Source organism: Ciona robusta, chromosome 1, assembly GCF_009617815.1.
Source record: "Ciona robusta chromosome 1, ASM961781v2".
NCBI classification, from domain to species: domain Eukaryota; kingdom Metazoa; phylum Chordata; class Ascidiacea; order Phlebobranchia; family Cionidae; genus Ciona; species Ciona robusta.
This window is the reverse complement of record NC_143235.1, coordinates 9,369,309-9,394,886: the sequence shown is the minus strand read 5'-3', so window position 1 is coordinate 9,394,886 and position 25,578 is coordinate 9,369,309. Positions and strand designations below refer to the sequence as shown.

Here is a 25,578-nt window from a genome sequence, read left to right as displayed (position 1 = left end):
GCATTTTCAAGCAGTAATACTGTTCTGTAAATTACGTGTACCAAAACGGCACATAAAACAACGTCACGAACAGCTGCTTGAATCCAGTAGATTTTATTCACCACCGGTGCCTTTAAAGAATAAGTATATAGTGTACAAGCATATGGATGTATAGACGTGATTTACAGGGTAGATTCCTTTTGTTGTTTTACGATTTCCAAATATTGGCGCAGCAGTCAGTAAGGTGAACGCTTAAGAAATGTAAGAAGACACGACAAGCATATTTGTTACACAGAAAGGCTATAACTGTTAAAAACTGTCAAAATGGCGGTAATTTTTCTTCTGCAAACCACGTTGCAAATATAAGCCACATGCTGCAAAATAAGTTAATTCGGTAAATCAGTTTATTCTGTGACGCAAAAGGACAAGGTTCGGTCTGAGTGGAGCCTCGCCTTTTTCAATGTCGCGTTGCTAGAGGTGCTTCTTTAAGGACTCGATGTTGCTTCAGAGCCCGTGGAATGCTGGCATGACAGGATGCTCGCTTATACGGCAATCTCTCTGATCACTTTCACGGTTAATTAGCATGTCGCTTGCTTAACGTGACCGAAGACAGGCAGCCGCAGCGACTAAATGTTTACTTTGTTTCAGCAGCGTTGGAAAAGTCGTTGTGCTGTAAAAAAGTTGCAAGTGATTAAAGCGTTTTCCATGTAAGGACACGTATATAGTTGCAATAAAATCGATGATGCCATTTGCGCTGTAATTTCTGTGCGTGAAATATTCATGCTAACCGGGTTTCGTCACTTAATTCGCCATGTCGAGCTGCGGTGAAATTAAATCCAAACCTGTTTACCAAAACGGGTCATTTGACGAAAAGCAGATAATGTGTTTGGATGCCAGATGATATTTAGTTTCATCAGGTGTGGTGCTTATTTGCCTCCCTCATTTCGGTTGATTTATTCAATATGCGGCATGCGAAATCCCTTTAATTGTGTGTTGGCAGGGTATCAGAACAAATGCTAGTTAAGGTTATTTCCACTCCTGTATTTTTTTAATTGATTTGATGTGGAATGTGCGTTGTATTGTCAAACTTACAAGAATTTAATCATTAATATATCTATTTGCTGCTGATGCAACGCAGAATACTTTAACAGCGAGCGCATAGTTTACAAAATATCTAGTTCACCATAACTCTTCCTCACACTTCTTTTAATCTTGTAAGTTTTAAGAGCGCTCGGGATTTTTAGGCAAACATATGGTGGTGTCGCGAGTATTTATATTCTATGCCTCTTATCTGAGAAGGTATTGGCAATGTTGCGATATAAACTTGTGTAGACGAAGGACGGTATATTCATTAGACTATATAGAAAGTTTTATGCTGGTTTTAACAGGATTTGGCCTCTTAAACAAAGCCAGAGTCAAGGAGTGCATAACACTTGAGCGAATAAGTCTTACTTAATAATCATTTTCGTCAACAGAAAACATATTTAGTTATAAGGTTGAAAATGGTTTTTGTGCGCTCTCCCTACTCGACGAAACTTTTGTCTATTACGGTTCTACTTGCATCCTTGTGTGTTGGTAAGATATGCTTATACGTGTATTGATAAGTAGCTGACATGGTTTTGGTTTTGATATAAAAATATAAGTTGATATGTACTAGTTACAGTTAAGGTTTGGTAAGATAGGACAGCTTTTCATTCTATTTTCTCGTCCTATTTGGTAGTTAACAAAAACATTTAAAGAATTATAAATTCGTATCCTCACGACTCCCATATCGACCTTTGTTAAATGTTTTAAGCACGAACAGGATATTTGGATACTATATGTTCAAGGTGTCTTCGCCCACCTTACTATATATTAAAACGAGAACTGTTGTCCGTAATAATCTTTTAGTGTTTGCGCTGTACAGGTTCCTTTAAGAGTCACAGAGTTTAGCAAGACCCATGCGGATAAACACGGTAAACCGACTTCAATCTCTGCAAAACCCACACGTAAACAAAGGGGTAGTCATGCCAAGCTAAAGTACCTTCCTACACACACTACTTAACCGACCGCGGGAAAACTGTATATACATTTTTCTAAGTTGGAATATATTTTTGGGTGCATGTGTTTGGTCGCATATACTATACACAACTAAATATAACAGTTTGTATGCGTTTACAAAGCAATAAAATATCAGTTAAAAAGCAATTCGCACGTAAACAGGAGAGGTCCCATGGCGACTTAATATCAATATGTCACTCTATTGCCTGGATTTGCAAACAACTTACTTGGCATTAAGGTTTGTCTGTTGGGACATATAAACCTCACCGCCGCTTCGATTTGCGCAACAAATTCGCGCTGTTCGTAATAACTGCAAATAACAAATTTATTTTGCCCCGTGTGAATTCTTAATGAGATACTGGCTCGATCAGAGGAAGCGTTGGCCGCAATCTTCTAATATGCAGTCGTACTGTGTGTTTTAATGCGATGGGCATCCCACAAAGTTGATAAAACGCATGATGCCACAAAGTGATAAAACGCACTTTCAGTCAATTATGGAGATACATTTATTAAAAACGCGCGCATTTGGCTGAAAGTGTTTCTCTTGTGATGAGCCCGATAACCTTCGAGTCAATATTGACTGTAAAACAAAAGATAAAATTTTGTAAAACCGCAATTTTTGCCGCCGTGGCGAAGCGTATCCGATCTATTTGTTCAGTAAGGAAAGTCCATTTGTATGTATACCAGTCACGTATAGTAAGCAAACCAATACGAACCTAGTGTGACATTCATTGAGGTTTGGGGGGTGGGATTGGTCTGAAATTCGTGGGAAAGTAAAAAGCATTTTTGGGACAAAAATCGATCGTAAGTCAAACCGCGCTACTGGGAGACGGCCAAATCAATATTACCAGCTTCTGTCGGTTCGGTAATTTGGTGAACGCGACAATAAAGCAAATAATATCTCTGCAGGACTGCAAGCTGGGAATTGGACTGCAGAACTTTCAGGAAGGATCGACTGGAAAGAATTACCCGACGAATCCCCAAGCGAGTGCTATGCAAATAATTGGCCTTACTATCTGTGCGAAAAGCGGCCCAACTGCTTCACTGCCCAAGTTAGTAAATATAAGTTTAACCATATACTTGAAACCATAATTTGACAAAGCCCAGAAGATTTGTTAATTTCATGTAAATGTGTATAGGAGACACACTCATGAAACATCATCTAACACGACTCGCGTTTCAGTAGGAGACACGGCCCGTTTCGTATGACTCTAAATAATTTAGATTCCCAGCTGTATAGCTGTTTATTGGATGCATATACATAACCACGCGGCTTCGTGGCCGGCTAGATAAAGAGGATGGCGCGTCAACAGTTTAATTTTCCCCTTTTCACGATGTGTACTTTGTTGGTGTTTTTACAGCAAGCATGCGACGGCCACGACGATTGCGGGGATTCAACAGACGAATGCAGAGGAATGTGCAAGGAGACTTTTACTTGCGCAAAACTAGGCGAGTGTATCGCCATTGACAAATTCTGCGACGGAATATCCGACTGCCAAGACGGAAGTGACGAAATGGAAGCCACAGACGACTCGTCTCCTAGCACGTACATATTTCGTTGACCAAAGCGCTTCTTAACCATAAGTAGATGGCCAACCATATAAATGGGCCACAGAGTTATTACTATAAAAAAAAACGAAAATTCGAAGCGTTTAATTCAGCTGTTAGTAATTTTAATGTTAATTTAAATTGTTAACATACAAAAATTTAAACTAGAAACATTCTCCTTGGAATAACAATTGAAACTTCAGAAGCATTGTCGTTTTGTTGCAAATTGGGGGTGGTAAAAAACGGTTGGGCGCCCGGTGCACTAAACTGATAAGCAATAAGCATATTCCACTTCTCCACTTCATGAGAATTAATCTGTATTGTCCAAAACAGTATCTATATATGGAAAGGCAATTACAATCACATATGCCAAGTAATTATAAAGAACATTCATTTTATTCCTTTGATATTTAAACCGTGTTTCGTGTAAACGGACCGAACAGGTCTTTTAACAATCATTTGTTATTTTTCCCAGATGGCAGCTACATCTGCAGTTAATAATAAAGCGGTTCTGGTTTAATCACATTTCCCATTCGCAGTATAATAGATATATGTCGTGTTATTGCAAAATACCGCGTTTTAAGGAAATCGTTGAAACAAAATGCAGTCCTAATCGTAGACCCACAGGAACACATGAAACTGGTTACTGTAAAGAACCACTTGTTGCAGAACACATTCGATAAAAGAGAAACGTACTGTGTTCGAAAAAAATAGTTGCAACTTATAAATGACCTGTTGTTGTGAATGCTGTTTTATGGGGACTGTATTTATTTGTCCCAACACTAACCCCATGTTATATATATATATTTCGAGATTTTTAAAGCAGAAACCCAAACAAGTGCTATTATTTCTTCAGATTTTCTTGCGTGAACGCGTGGCGGTATGTTCTTCAAACGGGCAAAGATTCGCAGCAACATTGGAAAGAGCAACGAGTTCCATGGAATGTCAACTCACGTGACATGTTCATCCCTGATGTTACGTCAAAGAAATGTCATCTTCCAACCCACCTCCTCTGTGACGGAGTGAACCACTGCGGTGACCATTCTGACGAGTGTCATCCTGATTGCGACGACTCCGTACGCTTCTATTGCAACAATGGGAGGTAAAGGCATAACTAATTATTGAAAGCTGCCATAACGGGTTTGGGGCAATGAAATCCACAGTAATATTTATATGTGAGTTTTCCATTGAGTCGAAGTCAATTAGTTGCTAAGTCAGCTTGATTTTTGTTCCCTAATTGATAGCCACTTATAAGGAACCACGGAGCAATTTGAACCTAATTCGGCTTTAATTCACTTTTAGTGTCAGCCATCTTTATTTAGAGGGTTCGATCCGATCTATTATTCACGGCGCTTTCATGTTAAGATTCTAAATGATTCTTTCGCTTTGTTGCCTCATTAAACTTGGTCTATAGGAAAATATTTTAACGTTGCCAAGCTGTCGCCTGCAATCGTGGCGGGCGATAAATAAGCCCAACTAAGCGTTAAGCCATTTTCGTACATATAGCGTACACTAAGCGTAGATAAAGCTGGCTTGGTAATTGGACGCTCATCGACCAAGCCAGTGAACACGACCAATGTAAACGGTGCCAAAATCTGCTCGCGATTAAAAATTCCCTATCCCCGCCCATGCATTATTTACCGTATCGCAGTTTGGACCTTGTCGAACACGCGGCGGAATTTACAAATTCGATCGGCGCACCGCTCAACCGAATACAAAACTGAACTATTTATGAGAGCCCGAGCCTGGACACGACTTTTCGTCGGAATAGTTCAAGGTTCTGTTTGCAAAACAGCGTTCATATTAAAAATGGATGAATGAACTTTATTGTGTCTAATGTAAGAAACTAAAATACGGTACGAGGAATTGGCATTTAGCGGCTAATATTTTTAAACGTTGTTTACCGATGCATAACTTAGTATAGTTGCACCATATACCATGGTTTGTGTGGTGTGGTATAGCAAATGCGTGTTCAGAACGCCCAGAGGTGTACAAAACATTTCCCACAATATAGAGCAACGGTAATTTGCGCCATTTAAATGAAGCTTTTTTTCTAAATTGGGCTCCGCCGGTTGTCAACTAACTTTGATTTATCATTAAAAACATTTTGTGAGGTTTATCTGCAAAGAAGCTTAACTTGGCTGCATAATTAGTAGCAGCTGCTTCGCGTAATCTATGTGCATAAAAAAGCCAACGGCAGGTGCGGAAGTACGTCCGTATTTTAAATTACAATTCAGATGGCCGAACGTGAGTAATAGTTAGCAAACTTCGACAGGTGCATCTCTATCAGAAATCGATGTGATGGTCGTGACGATTGCGGCGACGGAAGTGACGAAACAAAGGATTGTGATTCTAAGTTTAAGTGCGACGACAACGGTAGGCTATGTGTTTATAACGTATTTACTGGGCCGCGGTAATGAAACTGAATATCCTATGCGTGCTTAAAGTTTTATTGCCTCTTAAATGTGGTTACGCAACTGTTTGAAGTCTCTTTCGCGAATAAAGCAAGGTTGAATTAGAATTACAAAATATAGACTGTAAAACAAATTTTTGCAATTAGAATAAACGAGTTGACTTTTCTTGCCTATATAGAGTAGGGGAAGACGGGAAACTAAAGCACATATTATCCTAAATTTCCAAAATCAAAATAGATTTTTAGGGTGATACCACGACAACAATTCAAAAAATAGAATAAAACACACGGGCAGTTGTTTGGCGCTTCGCACAACAGGTGTAATTTTACCATTTCAAAAACACAGGGTAAGACGGGACAATTTAAAATCATTGTTAATTAAATACCACGAAATAATATTAAACGCTTTGAAAATCAAGTTTGAACACTCTTTTCTCTACCGCTTTAGTTTTTAACGTGTTACCTATACAGTACAATGTTGTAGGAAAAATTGCTGGTAGTGTCTGAACGATATTATGAATTTATAAAAACAGAAAATTGATAATAACTGTTGAGGACTTTACATTTTTGCTACAAATTGAGTCATGCTACACTGTTTTTTTTGCTCAAGACAACTAGATACACCCTTTATTTAACTTAACTCAGCCATAACAGTAAAGTTAAATTTATCAGTTAGGCCGAAAAGTCATTATCCGTCAAATGACACCGAGTTCTGTTCGGCAAATCATTCACGTCGGTGTTCGATGGTTTAACATTGATCGCCCAACGAACAATTAAACAAGGGAATTATTTAGCTCATTAACCGCTTTAATCTGAAGTTTATTCTCGTAAAATAAACGGCTTAAAATGTTACTTTCTATGAAGCTGCAGAGCTTTTGGCGGTCTTCCAAATGTGTCAGGTCCGCTGGGAGAACCGTTAGGATTAGAATTGAATAACCCAATTCCTTTTGTTCTTCGAATTACGGTTATAAGAAACATAGAGCAACATACATAATGTAATTTTAAAATAATTTAGTAACCCGGCAGTCAACACTACAATGCAACGTTACATTCGCTTGTAAAAAAAACTATGCATTCGTTTGCACTTAATAAAACGGAATTGTGAAACACATTTAACGTCCGCAAAATCAGATTATGTAATTTTACGAAAAATTCGATGCGGCCAAGTTAACAAGCAAGGCGCAAATGCGTGGGGCTTAAACTGCCGCTGTTTCTCCTTCAATTGAGTTTTGCCGCCACGCTGTTTGCAAATCCAAATAACAGCATTATTGAAACGTCGAAAATCAATACGATTTCGGTAATGCAACTTCCATTAATAATTAATTTTGAGAGTCCCTAACCATCGATAAAACGCCTGACAGTGTACTTATCAGGGCACTGGATAAAACCGAGCTCTGCCGGCGTATAGGCCCCCTTTAAGTAATAACCATACAGTAAGTTTTCATTCAACACGTAACACTATTAGGCAGTGATTCATCGCACAGTGCATGCATGTGTGGTTCTCGTGCATCATTGAACGCTTTGGTGCGAATTTAATGTTGGATGACCGCACCCAAAGTGGAATTACAGAATAGATATCGACTGATTTAATTCAACAAGGAATGATGATTCACACTATAAAGCTAAATTAGTTCTTCGTTAACGTCACCGCCATAATATCAAAATGCCATTTTACAGAGCCGACATCGGGCCATTCAAAATGCTGTCAAGTTACCGAAAACTGTGTTGTCAGGCCACACGTAAGACTGTATTACAAGAGAGCAAACTATTGACAAATTATACGAATAATAATTGAACCGTATAGCCAAGCTTTTAAAGCTATAAAACGTCAGATGAATATTTTAAAGTGGTGATAAAATAGGAACATCTCGAAGAGAAATGGGTAGAAGCCATCAAACAGTAACTGATATAACGTCTATGAGGCCGAACTGAACAAACACATTCAAGCGAAAGTGTTTGCTTACAAAACAGAGCGTACTTGTATATCCGTATGAATAAATAACGAAAAAGTATTCACCCAGGAACTGTTAGCATTGCTTTCGCTAAATTCTGTGACGGACACCGAGACTGTCCGGACGGAAGAGATGAAATTCATGTAAAAGAGGACGACGGTGTCATGTGCTCCAATATTGGCAATTTTAAAAACCTGACCTGCCTACTTCCCCCAAGGTAAGAGGCAGAGACGGCTGTTTTGGTTTCTCTTCCTTTTCTTATACAAGGCATTCGTGCTATACTCCGGGTGTGGTGGCCTAAGGTTAGCGATTCTCCGCTACAAAAATTACGATCGATTTTACCGAGATGAACAGTGGTTTTCGTTGTCTAAACTCTGTCACGTTTCGACAGAATCAACTGTTTATACTTTAGGTTTTTTAGGCAATATATAAAGCGCCCACAACATAGCATACTGCGCACACATACAAACGATTTCAAATTAACTATGTTTTTAGCCGTATAATAACTGTTGATACAGATAAGGATTTATTATACGAACAACATTCCATTAATACCTATATTTTTCCACACGGCCTGGAAGGAGTAGAGAGCGTATTCAAATTGTGTATAGATTATAAACAGTCGCATTTGTTTTGGTCGCTTTAAATACCCTCAAAGGCAGTTTAATATTGATTTTAGGGGCCATATAAATATAGCTTACTGGGCAATTCTATAAAGGTGCGGGACATAAACAAATTAGAAATCGCTTAATCAATGAAATAGGGAGTGACATTTTATGAAAAACGGCATATTTTCTGGGAACATCAGAAGATAAGAATGTTGGAGAATAATAATAACGTTATAACCAGAGGACTCTGGTTATAACAATATTTACAATGCTTCAGCACACCTGAAATTGTAAAAATATCGAAACACGATGGAAAACTGTCGTCTTATTTTGTACGTGGATAAAAGTGAATGCAAATACCATAAAAGTCAATATAGGAATGTGGTGAATAATGATAAATGTGTTCTCAAGGTTTAACTTAACTTTCTCAAACCAACCTATAGTGATTGTGATTTATAATAATTCCAATGACGGTTTATGCAGCTATGTTTGTGATGGACACGAGCACTGTTTGGATCGAGCAGACGAGTGCGGAACGGATTGTCAATACTCGTTTGTCTGTGGAAACGGCAAGTGTCTCTTTAGCACAAAGGCGTGTGATGGTCATGACGATTGTGGAGACATGAGCGACGAATGCGGGGGAAACGGGACGTGTACTGAAACCTTCACTTGCGATGATGGTTCATGCATTGCATTGAGTCGATTCTGCGACGGCACACAAGATTGCGCAAATGGTGAAGACGAAATTGAGAGCGACAGTACATTAGGTATTGATTCAATAATGTAATTTCTAGCGTTATTATAACCACGGACCGGATCGACCGGAAAGATTATGAAATTTTCGAGACGTGGTAAAGTGGTCTCGTCTCAAGAAAATAACAAAATGGCAACCACAGATAAGTCATTTACATTCAAACCCATGTAAACAAATTGCCCCCAGTTATTTATAAGTTTTTTAATACCGTATGTTTGTGTTTGAAAATAGTCAGTCGGGTTGTACATAATACTGTGTGGTAAGGTGGCACACCTATATAGCACATAATATCCAAATAACTTGATCGTGGCTGAAATAAATACCAAATAATAACGGTCTATATGGGGGTCGTGAGAAAACGGTTTTAAAACTCGTTGAATGGTCTTTGTTTACTACCAAATTGAACGATAAAAAAGAAGAAAAGGTGTCTCCCTTTCTCCCGGACAAAGAAAATACCTTTATAATAAACTTCACCATAACCTTTTTACTATCAATCGGGTAACAGATAAGGTACAGGTGCCACCGACTTAGCGTTTAAGTATAAAAAGTATAACCCCTTGGCCCAAAGACGACTGGTCGTAAAAATTATCTGTTTGAAGTTCAAAAAATATACACTGTGTATTTGACAAAGACACGATCAGTAGCTGTTTTAACGATCAATTCTATCTTATTCTGTAAAATTTATTGTATTACATGGTGAGTTGTTTGCACAGTATATATTTGACACTATAGTGTCGACAAACATAAAGGATTGATTGATTGTGCAGGTAACATGGCAGTATCGTGTTCCAACCGTTACCAAAGCATCAACAATAAGCTGTATAACACTCACACTAACCGAGTGTGCTCCCTTCCACTGAGGCATGTATGCGACGGTGTGGATCATTGTGAGAATCGAACGGACGAGTGCCAGGAAGGATGCGTGCACTCTCTTTTTTGCGACGGTGGGGACACTTGCCATCATCGTTCAAGTCTATGCAACGGGGAAAGCGAATGCAGGTACAGCTGTGTTTTTATTGCGCGCAAATTTTAAATCTGTTCTGGTATTTCTGTTTTTGTGATGATGTGACTGTAGGAACTAAGTTTGCATTAAACTTTATTAATGATCGAATACCGACACAATCCGGATATAACCGGATATTATAGAATATATGTCCTGTGCAGCACGGCAGGGACCCCGTAGAGAGTTATAGGCCAGAGTTGGAACATTACCCAGATTTGCTGGCCGTTGGTCAGAGTTGCGGGTTGTTTTAGTAGAAGAAGCATTCTCGCCCTCCAATGGACCGTTGTTGGTTGTTTAAAACACGATTAGGGTGTATGGGTGCTGAGGGTGTTCCGTCGCTTCCATCCTGCTATAATTTCAATTCATGCAGAAGTGCTGTTAGCCATCTCACATACGCCCGACAACAATTTAACGAACATATTAAATGTGTTGCGAGTTAATAATAAAAAAAAGATAGTCGTTATATAACCACGTATGCGATCCGGTGTGTACAGGCTTATATTTAATCTCCGTTCATCCATGCGCTATAGTGTAGTTCTACATGCATTAATAATGAGCCTGTGATTAGATGCTTGATATAGTTTGCACGCATCGTTATCTTTTCTTTGTTCATTGTACTTGGGGATGTTATCTCGGATAAAGCGGGTAATGGGACATCCAAACGACGAGATGATGCATGACACCTTACCCGAAACTCTAGTCACAGTTATTTTTACGTTGCAGCGATGGAAAAGACGAGCCGCTCAAAAATGGAGAACATATTTCCATAAAAAGAGGTTTCAAATGTACAGTGGAAAGACACGGATCTCAAAATCTCTGCGTTGTACCTCAGGTATGTGAGAGATGTAATGTAAATTCTCAACAATTTCTGCGTCAAACGTTTAGTGCATTAAATTGTAGACATGACAGACGCCGAGCGCGCATATGACGCAAATTGGGATAAAACGGTTTCATCCCGTCGTGCATACTTCCCGTTTCCAAAATTTGATTTTTATAATACCTGCCCATGCATTATTCATAGCAATAAATGCTTACTCAATAAATAAAGCCACGTGACAGTGACGGGTTTGTTTATCCACCAGGAATTTTTAGAGGACGACGTGAAAGACTGTGTGGATGAAAGCGATTGGTGCTTGGTATCTGTGAATGGCTCCACAACGAATAACAATTGTGCTCAATGCATAACGGAACCGGGCTTCTTCATATCAAAAAAGTAATATTATTCCTTCATGTAAATACGCACTTTTTTTACAGTTTCGGAAATTTTATGTGTGTAATATTTAAATCACTCAATCTATATATGTTAGATTGTATTTTTCTTCTAGGCAAATATGTGATGGAAATTTTGATTGCCCAGATCTTTCCGATGAGTGCCTGTGTCAAAACCAAAACACGTCAAACATCTGCGCTAATTTGTGTTTCGGGCCATCCACCGTTCGTGGTCATTGTCCCTGCCCACCGTATTCTGTACCATGCCTTCTTAGCAATGATACCAATAAAGAATACGAAGAGCAGGAGATTAATTGCATTGACTCGCTCAAGTTCTGCGACGGTGTTCTCGACTGCCCGAATGGTGCGGACGAGCTGTACTGTGGTCCCGGCTCTGAGCGCAGTGAACGGTATTACTCGCACCAGTGCACAAGGAGTCAACCTAAAAACATATGGGCACCAATAGAAGCGACAGCATGTGACGGAAAACCAGAGTGCATTGATATGGAGGACGAGTGTTTGGATAGCTGTGGAGAAAAGCCCTACTTTTGCTCCAAAATGGGGCCCACCGGACTATTTACATGCAGCGAGCAATATACCCTGCCAGGTCGTCTGATCTGCGACGGTCACAAGAATTGCAGCAAGTCTGGAGAAGACGAAATCGGCTGCACCAATCGTTTTATCTGCAAAAACGAAACAGCGAAAGTATACAGTGTAAGAAAGAGTCAAGTGTGCGATTTCGTTGCAGACTGTGAGGACCAAAGCGACGAAGCTGATTGCCACGCCAGCCATTTCTATTGCGAAGGCGGAAAACCTTTCTTTGTGGATAAACGTTACATGTTTGATGGGAAACGTGACTGTGAAGATGGTAGCGACGAATGTCCCAAAGATTCGTTCAAGGGGTCTGTGTTTTCGTCTGCTGAGAATATGATCGAAAGCCGATTTCTTCAAGTCATGGTGTGGGTTATGGGAATACTAGCTATTGGTGGCAATGCGGCGGTTATAGTGCACACAATCAGTCTTTTATGTTATCACGCTCGCCGTAAGCTCACCAAAGTCGCTGTCGTGTACAGCTGTTTGGTACTTAACCTGTCAATAGCTGACCTCCTGATGGGTGTTTTTCTTATTGCTCTTGGCATCAGAAGTGCGTCCACATCTGGTAACTACTGTCTTATAGACCACAGTTGGCGGTCAGGAACACCTTGTTCAGTGCTGGGGACTTTGGCAGTGCTGTCAAGTGAAGTGTCTCTTCTTACTCTAGCCATCTTGTCATCATACCGCATGTTCTGTGTCATATGGCCAATACAAAGCCGCACCCTACAGGTACACTTTTCTATTGGACTGGCTGTTAGCACGTGGATCTTCGCTGGCACGATAGCGTTCATACCGCTAAGCAAAATGTTCCAGGAGTATTTTGTAACACAAACGATGCTCTCGACGAACCCCTACTTTTTTACTGAACTGGTTGACAAACCAGCGTTCACCACATTTTCAAAGATTCTTCTCTCATATAAAAACGATACATCTCCAGCAGTCCAACAAGGTAACTTATTCACCTGGGAGAGAATGAGCAAACGACTGGAAGATTTCAATCCCGAATACAAAGCCATTAGCTATTTAGGCTACTACAGTACACACGCAACGTGCTTGCCGAAACTGTTCGTGGACAAACGGGATTTGGGTTGGCAGTTCTCACTTACGGTCACGATAACGAATTTCATATTATGTCTGTATATAGTGGGAGCGTATGCTGTGATATTCCGACCCAGACAAGTGAACAAGTCATCAGTTACAAGCCAAGGTACGCGAAACATGCAGAAACGAATAGCTATTCTTGTTGCAACAGATTGCGCTTGCTGGCTTCCAATCTGTCTCATCGCATTCCTAATCTTCTCCGGTGTAGAAATTTCCAACACGGTATACTCAATCACAGCAATTATAATTTTACCTATAAACAGTGCTTTGAATCCCCTGTTTTATTCAAATGCTGTTCAAATACTCTTCACCAGGATACTGAACTATCTTTCAAAGTTTGAAACCTTTAACGCCGTACGCAAATCAATTGCCGGAATCACAATATTTAAATGCTGGAAGACTGCAACAGAGAAACGAGAGGGACAGGACGGGAAGAATCTGCTTCGTGGCCACGAAGATACAGACGGTGGACACATCGTTAAGATGAAATCACACGTGACTGAGCATACGGTGTTAGACACTGTTATGACAGAGTCTGTTGTTTAAAGTCTTAAAAGAAACACTATGACTGCCGAGAATAACTTATTTGATCATCGACTTATTGTCGGTTGATTGTGAATTACTTCTTTAACTGCTGTTGGATACTGTTGTGTGACACAATCTGGTGGTTAAATATTACTTATTTGACTGTTTAAATCTTTTTCTTATTGTTTCCAATAACACTTTTGGTATAATCAGCTTTGCCAAGGTTGAAATTCAATTTATCTGATAGATGCATGTATATAAGTTACTTTAAAGACATTCTAGTTTTCTTTAACCGGCTTGGCAGGCAAGTTTTAACCAAGCTTGCTGTATATATTTTGAACATATACGTTTAACACTATATGGCTTTAGAGCCCGGATGTGTTACTTTTTATTTCAACTGTGTTTTCGTGATATATATATATTCCAGTCCATACATATTTAAAATATAAATTTACCTACTTTAGAGTTCTTTTTAAATATTTTTTTCACAACATCTTTGTTGACACTTAAAAGGATGAATACTATAGTGTTTCTGGTATATACGTAAATAATTTATTTTAGAGTTCACAGTTTGTGCATTGCTGATTGGTTTTAATTATTTTATACACATACGCATTCTAATTAACCTTGCTTCACATTCATAGGCTATTACATTGTTCGCGAGAGTTAAAATGGATGTTAACATTTATTCACAACTGATATTTTGCTTCATTCGTTATTATGTGCGATCGTTCATCAACGATGTAAATACACTCACTTCGTGGATATGTGATCAAGCCAATGCACAACAGTATATTTTCATTAGGAGACAGAAGTAATATATAAGTTCATTTGTTGGAACCATATAGTCGGAAATATAGGTATTATGTTTATTTTCGAAGTCTGGTTGGAACATATAATACAATATTGGTGATTTGTGCACACTTACAAGTAAAACAACAGGGGTCGGAAGCTAAAGAAAAAATAATTTGTTTATAGTCCAAAGTACGGCCTACTAGAGATATCTCTAGTAGGTCGTGTCCAAAGTTAGATCATAGTACTCTATGTTTGAAATGTAAAATGGGAATATACAATCAGGGATTTACCCTTTTAAAGGATTTCACCTAGCGTGAGGAAAGAACATAGATATCGTTGGTAACATATATTTAAAACAATGGCGAAAGAAAAGCAACAACGTAGACTGGATATGTTTTAGAAACATGTTTACATTATCTAATTGCTTTATATGCTTTACGTTACCTCTTTAAATTAAAATGCTAAGGCGGTGTTGGTCTTCACATTCAAATTTTCAGTTACAACTTTGTACGTACTGGTCCCAAATGTCCGTAAAACACTATTCTGTATCTAATTACCAGGCACCTGAATGGGCCAAAGACATTCTAAAGAAACCGGAAAAACGAGTTAAGGTAGTACCAGCTTTCAAAATATGCACTTAAAAATATTTAGCAGAGTATAAAATACTCCGCATCTCTTTTATTCAGCTTGCAGTGTTACCTACACCAATCCACAAGTGGAGACTTGATGGTTTACCTCAAGATGTTGAACTGTTCATTAAAAGAGACGATATGACTGGCAGTACATTAAGCGGCAACAAGGTAATAGTTTGTTGAGTTTTCCAACTTACGCTGACTTAAAATTTATGGATAATGAATGTAATTTAAATAACTCATTACAGGTACGCAAACTTGAGTTTATTTTGGGTGATGCTTTGTCTCGAGGATGTAAGGCAGTTATAACATGTGGCAGTATCCAGTCTAATCACTGCAGAGCAACAGCTGTGGCAGCAAGAGAACTAGGTCTGGATAGCTACCTATTACTTCGAAACAAATCTCCTGTAAGAAACATCTTGACCTGACCATGCTTAAGCTGTATTCATTGTATTTACTTTAAAGATTCTGCCTTGTTTTGACAATCTTGGGAACTTGTTGCCTTCTATGCTATGTGGGAGCCAGATTTACTTTATACCAAAGAATTCAAAATATGAAACCACAATCAAGCCAAAACAAGAACAACTTGCAAGAGAAATAGAGTAAGTTTGTCTTGTTTTTTTTAACTTACAAATTATAAAGCATTATTCTCAAAACACAGGGAGAAAACAGGCAATCCTGTGTGTTGTATTCCAGTGGGCGGGTCAAACAGTATTGGAGTATTCGGTTATATAGAAGCTTGGAAAGAGATGGAACACCAAAATGTTTGCACCGATTTTGATGATGTGGTCATTGCTTGTGGCAGTGGTGGCTCTATAGCGGGCCTTGCTATTGGTAATTATCTAACTGGACAGAAAATAAAGTAAGCTTGAATGAATTTATCGAACTGCAGATCCTTCATTAATTATTCTAAACAAAACTGTTAATGCAGGCTTCATGCTGTATCAGTATGTGACGATAAATATTTTTTCCATGAACATGTTAATCAAATGTTTAATGAGCTTGGCATATCTGGTGCTCAATCTGAAGACTTGGTTGATATAATTGATGGTTACAAAGGGGAAGGATATGGTTTAACAACAAAGCAGGATCATGGTAAACATTTATTTACAGTAATAGCTACTTCCAACAAAATACATGTGTATCAGTATGATACTATTTTTACAGAGTTTTTACACAACATTGCCTCAACAACTGGCATACTGTGTGATCCAGTATACACAGGTAAAGCTGTAAAAGGAATGATTACAGAGTTAAACAATACCCCTGGGAGGTTCAAAGGATCGCGAGTACTTTATATCCACACAGGTATACAAACTTGTTGTTTAGGTGAACTATATCTGGTTTAAACCTCTGCTGCTTTTGTAGGTGGTGTTTTTGGTTTGTTCGATTCAACTATCAACAGTAAGCTTGAACAGAAATACTCCAATGGAAACATGTTTTCGTGGTTTAATGATTCTCCTGAGAAAATCGCGTAACTTCATTGATCAAATCATTTTCCCAAAAGATCAATAGATTTATCATAATATACCTATTTAATTTTTTTTAATTACTGTTTTAAGCCTCATTGCAATATTGTGATAGTGAATTTCGATCAATAAATAGTACATGCAAAAGTATTGTTTATATGTAAAGTGAACCATCACTGGGAACTATAAAACCAGTGCCTATCAACACTACATCAATAAGTGTCCAGACTCCCAATCCTCCAAAGCTAAATAACTTTCCTAAACCCTCCTGCCAATGTCCAAGATAGAATCTGTCAATTCCCAACCCACCAAGGGTAACGCTTAGAATAAATGCAACAAGCCTACTGCGCCCTGAAGTCCAATTACAAGGGACCATCTTGGTAAATGTCCGGTGCCCTAAGCAAAAAACGTTCTCTCTAGTTTCACATGTTGCTTTTACTTTAACCCTTGGTGTTGATGCAACATTACAACTAGTGTTTGATTGTGTGCAATCATGCTCCTCTCCTGGCTTTGTCAGAAAGCAGTATTTGCATTGAAACTCTTTTGTCATGTTTTGTTTCCCAATGCATGTCAAGAAGTTATATACTTTACAGTGAAACAATGCTGTTTCACCATACCTGCAATTGTCATTTGTGTCACATTTGTAGCAGCTTGCAGAAAGAGCATTGCAATTGCTATTATCACAAAGTCTTTTCAATCTGGCGATAGTTTCATTACTTAAGTTAGATGTAACAGAACCATTTATCTTTGAAGAAGCTTCATTATTGGCATTGACACTAGACAGGAGTGCTGTGAAGCTCCAAGTTAAAACGGTTCCAAGAGTTAAAATTTGTACAAAACCCTTCATTCATGGGCAATGCTTCACAGGTAATCAACTTCCTAACTGTTACCTATCAGATCTGTTAAATTTTCTTTGTTTTAATCACAATTTCTCTGTGGTTTCGTTCCGCTCAGGCTTAACTACTAAAAATGGTACAATTCTAAATACCACAATACAGCACATACAGGATACAGCACACACATGCAAAAATCATGTTATTTGGAGCACATACACACGATGATACGTACATCATGTTATATGGAGCACACACACTTATCATGCAGTTTATTTTTTTAGCATGTTGTTGCGTGTATGTGCTCTGTATAACACGACGTTTGCATGTTCGCGTCTCGTGTGTATGTGTTGTATGAGCTCTTTATGTCATATGTGTATGTGCTGTATTGTGGTATTTAGAGTGGTCCCTAAAAATGTGAACTTTTGTTTGAATACAGATGTTTAAATGCAATCTAAAAGTATCATTTATTTCCAAAATGTCCCAAAAACAAAACAGCTTCTTAAAGTAGAGGCTGTTTTTTAAAAACTTATTTTTTCCAATTAAATACAGCTAAACAGCACACGGTAACATACCTGATAACTCCTAAGCTGGCACGGAGTGTATGAAACAGAACACCGGTGTTTAACGACTGCCTTTTCCACCACGCGAGGATAAAGTAAATTACATTTATTCATTCATACAATCAAGGTTAGATAATAGCAAACATTAAGACACCCGCTAGCTTTGCAACAGTATGTATATATTTAAAAACAGTAATCAGCTTTGACGGGCGTTTTATAAAGTCGCGATAATACTGTCAAATAATTATGTAACCTTATTTTACTGATTATCATTAAATGGGGGTCCGTAAAAAGAAAATTAAAAAAAGTTTCGTCTGACAAAGTGTCCCATCTTCCCCACCCTACTATATAATCTATTACTTGATGTGCGCAATTAAATTCTTATGTACCTTGTCTGTTGTCTTCTCTTTTACATGTACGTTATGGTTAAAAACAACAAGGTGATCCTAAAATACAGAAATTACAACGGCCATCTTTGATCCCTTTGAGTGGTGCCTCCGCCATTTTTTGCCTTATATTTCCATTATGTAGTAGGGTGGGGGAAGATGGGACACCTTTAGCACATAATACCCAAATGCCCTGACCATGTTTTAATGAATTAACAGCGGTCTGTGGGAGTCGTGGAGATACGGTTCATTAATTCGTTGAATGTTTACCACTAAATGGGACGAGAAAATAGAATGAATAGGTGTCCCATCTTCCCCCACCCTACTACATAAGGTATATAGGTATACATATATACCTAATGAATGAATGAATGTAACTTGCTTTATCCTCGCGTGGCCGGAAAACGACAGTCGTTATCACACGGGTTTATCACCTCGTGACAGCTTACGAGTTACCATGTATGTTACTTCGTGGGTGATTATTATCACAGAAATAAAAAAGAGTAGAACGCGCAACTGCCCAAAACCGTGATACATTCTTTTTTCTATTCACGTGACCGCCAACTCCGTCCCCATTTCGCTTGGTCTCCATTGTAAAAGATAGGCGCATAGTAGTTTTAGCTGTTTATTTTAAAAACCAACTGTTCACGTTTATTAGGCCGGTTTAGATATTTGGTAGGTTAACGCTTACAGTTTACCACTTGAATGAATGAATGAATGAAAGAAATTTATTTCGCCTCTTCGGTCACGATAACGAAGAACAAGAGAGTTGACAAAAAGCGAGACACAAGAGAGTTGACAAAAAGCTAAGACTATAACGGTAAAACAACAGTTGTTAAAACACGCTTATGGATAAAAAAGAAAGAAATAATGTTTTGGATAAAGGCGTGACCGTTACACCCTACATACGATACAATGTAAAAATTGTGTTAAGAACATTTAATTAAACATATTAAGGTTCTAATTGGAAGAAAACTTTTTAGGAAATTTAATTATTTAATAATTTTAATTAAAAATCTTCAAACAAACGGTTTTTATATATATTATAAAATAGTTGTTTTACCATATAACTTTAAATTAGGTCAAAAAACGAAGAAAATCTACATAAAACGCCCTCTATTCCATTGGCTACAATAGTAAACGGGAACGACCTGCGAAAGAGAGAGAGAGAGTATATATCACCTCTCTCCTTTACCAACATTGAAGCTGCGCGTTCCATTCTTTTATATTGAGCACGTTAGTGGTCATATAGATTCTTTTTCGTCGAACAGTTGTTCTTGTTGTTGTTGTTTTCGTGACTTTTTCAGCACTTATCTCAATTCTTAATTATAGCATTTTTCTTTATTCTCTTGATTGAAATCAAATCATAATATATATTTATAATTTTTAGACTGAATTTTAAGATTTAAAACCGCACGATGAGCGATTAATTAACCATTACTTCCCTCCTGCACTTTACATAGCGGAAACACTGTCTGGGAGTTTGGCGGGGAACGACGGCACGTGTTGTATCCACACAACGATTCACGACTGAATCAAACTATTAGCATTTAAGTGGGGACGCATTAAAAGCACTACTCTTATACCGTATTATCATTAATCGTAAATGAAACATTATTTTTAATTCAACATCATATGATTAATATTAACTTCTAACATTACCTAATTACTACGTGATTACGGTTTGTCAAAATTCATGAAAACAAACGTTTTTAGGCGACGACAACGTAAACTAGTGTAAGTTTACAATAAACACATGGTACAGGAGTTTTACAAAGCGTATTTATACATAGTCTTTACCAATCACTCAATCTTTATACGTCATAAGTTTCATTAGTTATAATACATGTATAAATACATTCTGCCTACTGCTCTACAGTCACCAATGGCGACTAGAACCCGTTTTGTTGGTCTTTTTCAGATTTGTTTTTGATCGAGCCCAGTCGACCGTTGTAGTAAAAGGATTAATTATTATTTTTTTTTATTTTTTTCTTGACACCTTTTCATTTTGTTTTCTCTTTTCATTTGGTAGTAAACAAAGAACATTTAATGAATTATAAAACCGTATCTTCACGACTTCCACAGAACGTTGTTAATTGTTTAAAACACGATCAGGCTATTTAGATATTATGTGTTCAAGGTGTCCCATCTTCCCCGTCTCTACTATCCTATGCTAATTAGTTTAAAACGTGCTCATTCATTAGATCTGTGATCTCTTGTTTTTGTGATTGTTAGCAGTTCGATCTCAAGCAAAAACTACTTCGTTTCAAACTTTAAGCATATTTGTAGATATTCATATTATTCGTTGGTATCCCTTTTTCAATGACCACTTACAATTATGCCACCCCACGATCTATGGTTGTTCATGATATGCAAGTGCCTACAAATAATTTACGTGCAAAGCCACGGGAAGAAATTTGCATTTCCGAATATACGCCATCACCGTCACTTTTATTACGTATCATAAAGAAAGAAGAGGTAATGATGGTGGCCGAGGGTTCAATGAATAATTTAACGCTTCCTTCACTTCACAAATAATGGGCTCCAAACTTAATCACATACGTAGTTACAGAGATAGATACCGATTCGCACGAAATTTAACCACGCATCGTTAAATATTAATGACTGCCTAATTGTTAATTAAATCCTGTTGCACAGAAAAAGGTGAGCAGTCACCCAAGTAATGGCATTTTAACATTAACTACAGCAATGGGAATGTAATTATTGTACAGTTCCAAAAGAAAACATAAGTTAATTGGTAATTATACACACACATAAAACTTTTTTAAGTAAACTTCTAAGAATCCTAAGCATCATTTTCTCACAGTACAGTCATATATATTTGTCCGGCGCCGTGTTAGCGCCTGCCTCTAACGCAGGGTTATAGGTTCCAGGCTCGTCGCTGCTATCATTTTACGCGTACGTGTCCTTGGGCAAGACATTTAACAAGAACTGCTCCAACCCTGTGGTCGCTAGGCTCGTCGCTGCTATCATATTACGCGTACGTGTCCTTGGGCAAGACATTTAACAAGAACTGCTCCAACCCTGTGGTCGCTATAGTATTCAGTTGTACAAATTATCAGTCATATTAATCCCCCACAAAAGAACACAGATGGTATTGGTAACTCGTAAGGCGTAAGCTAACACCCGCGTTATAACAACTGTGGTTGTCCGGTCACGCAAGAAAAGATAAGTTAAATTCAATTATTTATATTGCCACAAAAGCATTACATTGCCACTAATGACTAATTAAATACAGTCAAATAAAAACGCTACTTGTAAATAGTGTTTATTTACTACAATCCAGAAAACAACCACAACCGACAACGTAAATCTGTTATCTACAGTCATGTCACACCGTTGAACATAAAAAACACAAAAAAAGCTTATCTACCATTCTACCAACACTTTATACGTAGTACTGTATACACACATTAGAAACAATATAAACAAAGTACATTTAAATACATATTTCACAGTTATTTTACAATAAAAAATTGTTTGAAGAATTTTGGATAATAAAATAGTACATAGGCGTTTCAAAACTAATATATCGGTACAATGTTAAATCAAATTCAACAGTTTTAATATATAACTTTGTAAAAACCTGTCCTATCATAAAATAAAACGCAAGATCGAACTTTAGAGTCTTGACCAGCTTTATGGCGAATACTATGCAAAACACAAGTATAAGATATTGCACAAATAATTTAAACCAAATTTCACATTTAAAATGTAGATCTGTGACATGGCAGGAATTACACACACATTTAATCAATAAAGCAACAGGATAGTCTATGACTGCCTCTTACAAAGCAATAAACTAAAACGGTATATTGTTAAAATTATTACCAAGCATATCATTGGCAACACTTCATATACTAGTGACACAAACAGTATATTAAAATAACATTTTAAATATGAACATTTGTTAACGAGTATGGGATTATTCAGGGAGGCCAATTTGTTCATAACAGACAACAGTATAAAGTAAAAACATAAAAATTGTGTAATCTGGCTTTTAAATACAGCAGCTTATATAATAAATTGCACTAACCCACACATGCAGCAGTTTAAGTCTGCACTTGATTCTATAAATATATATTACACAGACACACTGTTAATTGATAGGTTTGCACAAAATGTGGCAGCAACATATTGTTTACAGTCAGTTGATTGACAGTTTTAATCAGGTATGCAATCTGATTTCATGGTAGTTGAACTAATTAATTGGGTATCCCATTAGGAAATACAAAACGAGACTCATGAAAAAACAAATCAATATTGTATTCCAAGGAAGAGAATGGTTATCTCTGCTGTTCACTGCTACAAGTTGCATTTGCTGTTTCAACTTTTCCAAACATGCAAGAATTTCTTTCTGATTTTGTGCAATTGGTATTAACAACTCTGAGATAGCTGTTGTCATTTCTCGGCTGCTGATGTGCATTGTTGGCTTGATTTTTCTGTTTAAACGACCTCCTGGTTCCGAAGCTTCACTCAAAGTTGACCTAAACGAGCTGGACGCTGTTGCATTTTCCCTTGACACATTCTGTAGCAAACCTGTTTTTACTGGAGAGGTACAATGTTTTGTCCGAGTGGTAATTTTACCATCCTTTTCATACTGCACAATGTCATTCAACTCATCCCACGGTCGGGCATCTATGTGATTATAAACCCATTGCTCCCCCTTGTCATCATATTGAAAGTGCTTGGTTAACCACTCCACCCCCTCCTCTTTTCTCTTCTTGGCTTCTTTACGCTGTGCATCTTCAAGTACATACTTTTCTTCAGTTGCAAGTACCTGGTCTTGTTTCTCAATTGCAGATGACACTTTCTTCCACAATCCCTCTGACTCAAAATCAACCTGCTGTTCAAGAGGGACAACATACCGCTTCAGGCGAGATTTCCGTACTTCTTCTGTTGGGGACCAAAACCTTGAAACAGTACCACCACTTAAATCTGTAAGGAAAACCTCCTCATCCCAGTATCCACTTAGAGTTGCCAGCACTCTTTTACCGAGAGAAATTCGGCCAGAAACTTCATTCAGCTTTCCTCCCCCAAACAGTGGTTTAAGCTTGAATTCTAACTCAGCGCTGTACCCGGTTTTCTCACACTGTATGCAGACTTTTCCACCGAACTCCATTGTCATCTTGCCATAAATGATTCCTTTACAATGTGCGTAAGGCATTGTGAAAGTGTATTCTTCGCCATGCTTCAACAATGAAACCTTCGCAGTTCCTTCTAATACAGCTGAAATAGAGTTTCCATAAAACTTAGATTTTGCCAAAATGCTGCCGTCTACAGTAAAACCATCCTTTCGGTTAATAACCACAAAGGCAGAAACTGGTGGATGATGAGAAACTTGCTCTGCCAAATAAAAAGTAGAACTATTTGTTTCTGGATGATCCCACATGCATCTGAAGGTCTCTCCCAATATTGGGTTATATGGTTTCTTTAGACCTTTTGGTTTTTTATAGAATCCAGACAAATACCATTTGGTTATTCCTTTTATACGGTTATATGGATTCTCCTCAATTGCCGAATTAGACAGCAGATTAGCATGGTAGTAATAATCGGACAACTTGTCAAGAAATGAGCGAGGCTCCAATATAAAGGTAGGAAGAACAACTTTTGACAAATCCATACCAGGTCTCAGCTGCTTCAGCAGAGCCCAAACCAGACTCTTGCTCTCTCCAGCCAGAACTTCAGTCTGGGAGTTTTCACCGGAGTCTCCGAACTCCTCGCCCTTATCTGCCACATACTTGGTTTCTTGATCATCTGCGTTTTTAATTTCAGCATCAATGTCTTGATATGAGTCAACACTGTCTGGAGCGGATGACTCATCCCCACTGTCCTGGTTGTTACTGAGTATAGCCAGTGAAGTTGGAGGCATTAAACTTTGTGAATTGTTGTTTTGTTGCGAGGATGCACAGTCAATGTTGTTTTCCTGCATAATTGATTGCTGATTATGGCCTAGAAGAGAAAGTTTTTGCTGCAAATCCATCAGATCAATGTAAGAATCATCAAGTACTTTATTTGGCTCTGTTTGTTCACCCAAACTGAGAGAAACTGAACGACCTGGCAAAAAAACTTCGGAGTTGTCTTCCAGTTTGCTTTTCCCCACTTTACTAGAAGCTTCTGTTGACTTTTTTAGCAAGTTTGTACATTTTCGAGACAGTTCCAAGGCATCCAACCAGCACCGACCATCAGATTCACCTTGAGCACGCAGAATTAGATAACTAGTTGGCAATGAACTAGACAAAACACCAAGGCTTTCACCCTTAGGACCTTTGATCGTCCAGATTGTCTGGTTCAGTGCATTGTAGATTTTAAAGCAGAATCCATCTTTTTTTGAAGGTCTTTCAATTATTTCTGAAGATGTTAACACAACAGTGCCAACCCAGGTCTTCTCTTTTGAGTTTTTATAAAGAACTAATACCCCCGGTTTTAAAACACACCACATGCGTGACCAGTTCTTTAGCGTACTTCTTACTTTCAACCAATCCGAAAGCAAAATCACGGAGGAGTCATTCACTGTCATTTGGAACTCGTTTTCAGCTTTCTTTTTCTCAACCTTATATGTTTGCTTTTGCAACTTTAGTGAATGCTTCTTAGCAAGCTTAGAAGAGAGAACTGGCGATTCAGAAGTGTGAAAACTCTCTCGGGGTGACTTTGTCTTGGGTGTTGATACATTTGTTGTTGTAATGGACACAGCTGTTTGTACAGAAGGTGTCACTGGCACACTTAAACTGATATCTTCCATATTTTGATCCATTTTTAAACCTGACCAGTTCTATATTAGATTTGATTTTACATAATCATAGTTTTAAGATTCTAGAAATATAATTTGATTCAGTTAAATAATATTGCATCTGCAAGTACATAGTTTCTTTAATGCAACAACCAAATACCTAATTTATCAGAACATATTAAAAAATTATACATTATACATAGTTTAGTTACATACATACAATTTCATAGGTTGTTTTGCATAATGTCTAAATTTATAATTTGTTACATAATTGAAAAAATTATCTATTTCACTATTTTTTTTCTACTAATAATACTAATTAAGTTTACTTTTTCCATCCACAATTACAGCTGTCGAATTTCAGAAACTACACCATCGGATTTAAACGCCCCCAAATTCTTATCTATGTCAATCCAGATAAAA

At 37.8% G+C, this 25,578-nt stretch overlaps 4 protein-coding genes across 4 annotated transcripts; 2 read left to right on the top strand and 2 right to left on the bottom strand.

The window, feature by feature from the left end:
* Nucleotides 1-989: 989 nt before the first annotated feature.
* Nucleotides 990-14,493, top strand: LOC149742871 (uncharacterized). The gene is made up of 11 exons (XM_089871370.1): nucleotides 990-1,554; nucleotides 2,929-3,071; nucleotides 3,381-3,565; nucleotides 4,424-4,669; nucleotides 5,843-5,943; nucleotides 8,002-8,149; nucleotides 9,024-9,307; nucleotides 10,062-10,293; nucleotides 11,021-11,129; nucleotides 11,380-11,510; nucleotides 11,623-14,493. Exons 1-11 carry the CDS (start codon nucleotides 1,482-1,484, stop codon nucleotides 13,745-13,747), a joined length of 3,777 nt encoding a protein of 1,258 aa, XP_089727496.1. The 5' UTR covers nucleotides 990-1,481; the 3' UTR covers nucleotides 13,748-14,493.
* Nucleotides 14,494-14,827: 334 nt separating this feature from the next.
* LOC149742870 (uncharacterized) lies at nucleotides 14,828-16,772 on the top strand. Its single transcript, XM_089871559.1, has 8 exons — nucleotides 14,828-15,132; nucleotides 15,208-15,321; nucleotides 15,402-15,560; nucleotides 15,619-15,755; nucleotides 15,815-16,015; nucleotides 16,085-16,248; nucleotides 16,321-16,461; nucleotides 16,522-16,772. The coding sequence occupies exons 1-8, from the start codon at nucleotides 14,980-14,982 to the stop codon at nucleotides 16,629-16,631; spliced, it is 1,179 nt and encodes a 392-aa protein (XP_089727685.1). The 5' UTR covers nucleotides 14,828-14,979; the 3' UTR covers nucleotides 16,632-16,772.
* LOC149742869 (TM2 domain-containing protein 3-like) lies at nucleotides 16,239-18,173 on the bottom strand. Its single transcript, XM_089871690.1, has 2 exons — nucleotides 18,031-18,173; nucleotides 16,239-17,521 (listed from the first exon to the last, which is right to left on the bottom strand). Exon 2 carries the CDS (start codon nucleotides 17,467-17,469, stop codon nucleotides 16,777-16,779), a length of 693 nt encoding a protein of 230 aa, XP_089727816.1. The 5' UTR covers nucleotides 17,470-17,521; nucleotides 18,031-18,173; the 3' UTR covers nucleotides 16,239-16,776.
* Nucleotides 18,174-21,677: 3,504 nt separating this feature from the next.
* LOC149742868 (oxysterol-binding protein-related protein 8-like) lies at nucleotides 21,678-25,324 on the bottom strand. The gene has a single exon (XM_089871410.1). The coding sequence runs from the start codon at nucleotides 25,177-25,179 to the stop codon at nucleotides 22,627-22,629; it is 2,553 nt and encodes an 850-aa protein (XP_089727536.1). The 5' UTR covers nucleotides 25,180-25,324; the 3' UTR covers nucleotides 21,678-22,626.
* Nucleotides 25,325-25,578: the final 254 nt, after the last annotated feature.